The following is a 2,656-nucleotide window of genomic DNA, read 5'->3' on the forward strand; positions in this document are numbered from 1 at the left end:
GCACCGCTGCAACACCGGTGGTGAGGTTAGCGGTGCGGACGGACGGATAGCATTACACAGGCTAGTCAAAGAGCGTCTTCACATCTATTATATTGCGCTTGTATGTGTAATAAATTTGCACCGTTAGACTGGTAGGGTGCATGAAGTGACGAAGTGCCTTGTAGAATGTGTTTGAAACAGCCAATATTACGCGCACATCCATTCGTTTTTGCGACATGGTTGAGACATGTACCGATAACTACCGCAGCTTAGCAGCTCAGAAGTCGATGCGCATGAGGCCTGATAACGCTATCACGACCTTCTCTTCAAGGTGAAGCTCAAGCGTCCTCCAATTTTTCATTCGCGTTCAGCTTATTCATTAGGCTTAATTTATTCTCTCATACTGTTCGTAAAATAAACAGGGTAAAAAATTCTGAAAGAACCGGAAATTCTGATGCAGCACCCGGAGAGACCATTCTACGCTTTCTCAGCAATGATTAGACAACATTCCCGATCGGTAGCCGATGCTTCACGTCAACCAATTAAAGCACGACATGTTGCCTCAATTTTAGTAATATATCGCAGAATCAGCTACCAATCAATCGCTCTTTTCTCAACAAGTGTTTGCATAAACCTGAAGGGCCCATCTCCGGTTGTAGGTGAGTGCAGTCAGAAAGAGGATATCAGTAGCAGCAGTGGTAGCGGGTCTTACCCACCATCGCATATGCCCTGTGACTAAATAGACGACGAGAAGAAAGAGGGTGCTCGCCCGGTAAGGCGGCCAGCTGCGCATCAAATTCCAAAAATCACAAGAGCATCTGGCTGGCTAGCACGAATCTGCGGGCACGACTTGATGCTGGCTAGAAGGACCAGTGAGCAGCCATGAGCGGCTCCGAAGAGTACTACCGCGTGCTCGAGGTGCCGCGGGATGCGACGCAGGACGACATCCGACGCGCCTATCGGCGCCTTGCTCTTAAGTGGCACCCGGACAAGAACCCAACCAACAAGGAAGAGGCCGAGCGCCACTTCAAGGCCATCGCCGAAGCGTACGAGGTGCTCTCGGACGAGACTACTCGGCGCCAGTACGACCTTTACGGCCCGAGTGGCTACGACACGAGCCAACAGAGCAACAAATCCAGCCGCAACACTAGAGGTGGCCTCTTTACTGCCGCGTTTCGCGACCCCGAGGAATTGTTTCGCGAGTTTTTTGGTACGGCCGACCCATTCGAGGAATTATTCCGTGCCGCTCGTCAGGGCAGTACCACCGGCGCGCAGGGACACTCCAGTACGCGCCAATCTTCGCACCGGCCGTCGAAAGCAAACGTTCCTGGGTCAAGCCCACTGTGGAGAGGCAGTACCGATTCGCAGCAGGGTGGTGTAGACGGCAGCAGGATCCTTCGTCCTGGTGGCTTCCTTTACGACTTTGATGATATGCTCTTCGGTGGTTGTGGCACCGTGCCCAGCGGGCCTTGCGGCCTCGGTTTCGCGTCACCTGGCGGCTTCACCGGTATTCCGACCGAGCAGATGAGCTCGGTGCGCTACATGAACGGCAAGCGCTGCGAGACGCGCACCATCGTACAGGACGGCATCAAAACGGTGATGTGCTTTGAAGACGGTCGACTGGTCTCACGCACAGTTAACGGCGCGCCGGAAGAGTTGCCCAAACAGACGGAAGACGGCGGCAAGGATGAATCAACGATGACTGGCCGAAGTGGGCTCAAGGTCAGTGAGAGCCTGCCCTATTCGAACTCAGGTGAGGGTCCCGCCAACCGGAGCAATAGCAAGGCCGCAAGTGCCGGTGGCGCCGTGGGCGAGATGATGCCCAAGCAAAAAACCACGCACCCACACAAGGGGTTACCAAGCCGTCAGATGAGCAGCGCGCGCAAAAGCCGCAGCCGCAACGCAACCAAGAGCACCGGCAAGGCACCTCACAGACAATGTAGCAACACAGAATGCCTGAAGGCCAACACCTCCGGTACCGCAATCCTGCAGCCACCGCCGAGTCAGCCACCACCGGTGGCATCGCAACGGAGCGTCGGCGTTCAGGTGGGGCTAAAGCGGAAGACGTCGAAGAACACCAAGTGAAAAAGCTCGTCGCATATGATGCAGAAAACAAATTCTCAGATAAAATGCGTAGGCATGCGGCTTGAAAAAAAAAGAAGAAGCTACTTCCACAATTCGATAATAAATTATTATTTTTCATGGCAAGTAAAGTACTTCCTTCAGTGGGGTCTTCATGCTCCGGAATCGAGATATTTGGTAATATATTGCTAAGGTCATTTCATAAAGCGGTCATTTCATAATTGCGGCCGCCTATGCACACCGCAATCCCAAGTGCATCCGCGCTAACACTTTCTCTCTTAACGCCAAAGCAAATACATACAACGGCCTCTTATTGGCAATACAAATCATTAGGATTTGCATCGTCATCCGCGCTAACACTTTCTCTCTTAACGCCAAAGCAAATATATACAACGGCCTCTTATTGGCAATACAAATCATTAGGATTTGCATCGTCATATACAAAAATCTCTTGGAGCGTCAAAGGATTCTGTTTTTACAGCGAAAGCTGTTATATCACAAGTCGAGTCACGCGCTGTTGTCCGCCGCTGCCACCACTGCCGAACACGCCGTTGTTCGCCGCTACCGCCACCGGTGTCCGTAACGACTTCGCACG

General features: G+C 52.4%; 1 protein-coding gene across 1 annotated transcript; it reads left to right on the forward strand.

The window, feature by feature from the left end:
- Positions 1–726: 726 nt before the first annotated feature.
- Positions 727–2,125, forward strand: LOC119162307 (dnaJ homolog subfamily B member 6-B). Its single transcript, XM_037414751.2, has one exon. The coding sequence runs from the start codon at positions 862–864 to the stop codon at positions 2,062–2,064; it is 1,203 nt and encodes a 400-aa protein (XP_037270648.2). The 5' UTR covers positions 727–861; the 3' UTR covers positions 2,065–2,125.
- The last annotated feature ends 531 nt before the right edge of the window (positions 2,126–2,656 follow it).

The sequence above is a fragment of the Rhipicephalus microplus genome, chromosome X, assembly GCF_043290135.1.
Source record: "Rhipicephalus microplus isolate Deutch F79 chromosome X, USDA_Rmic, whole genome shotgun sequence".
Lineage (NCBI taxonomy): Eukaryota > Metazoa > Arthropoda > Arachnida > Ixodida > Ixodidae > Rhipicephalus > Rhipicephalus microplus.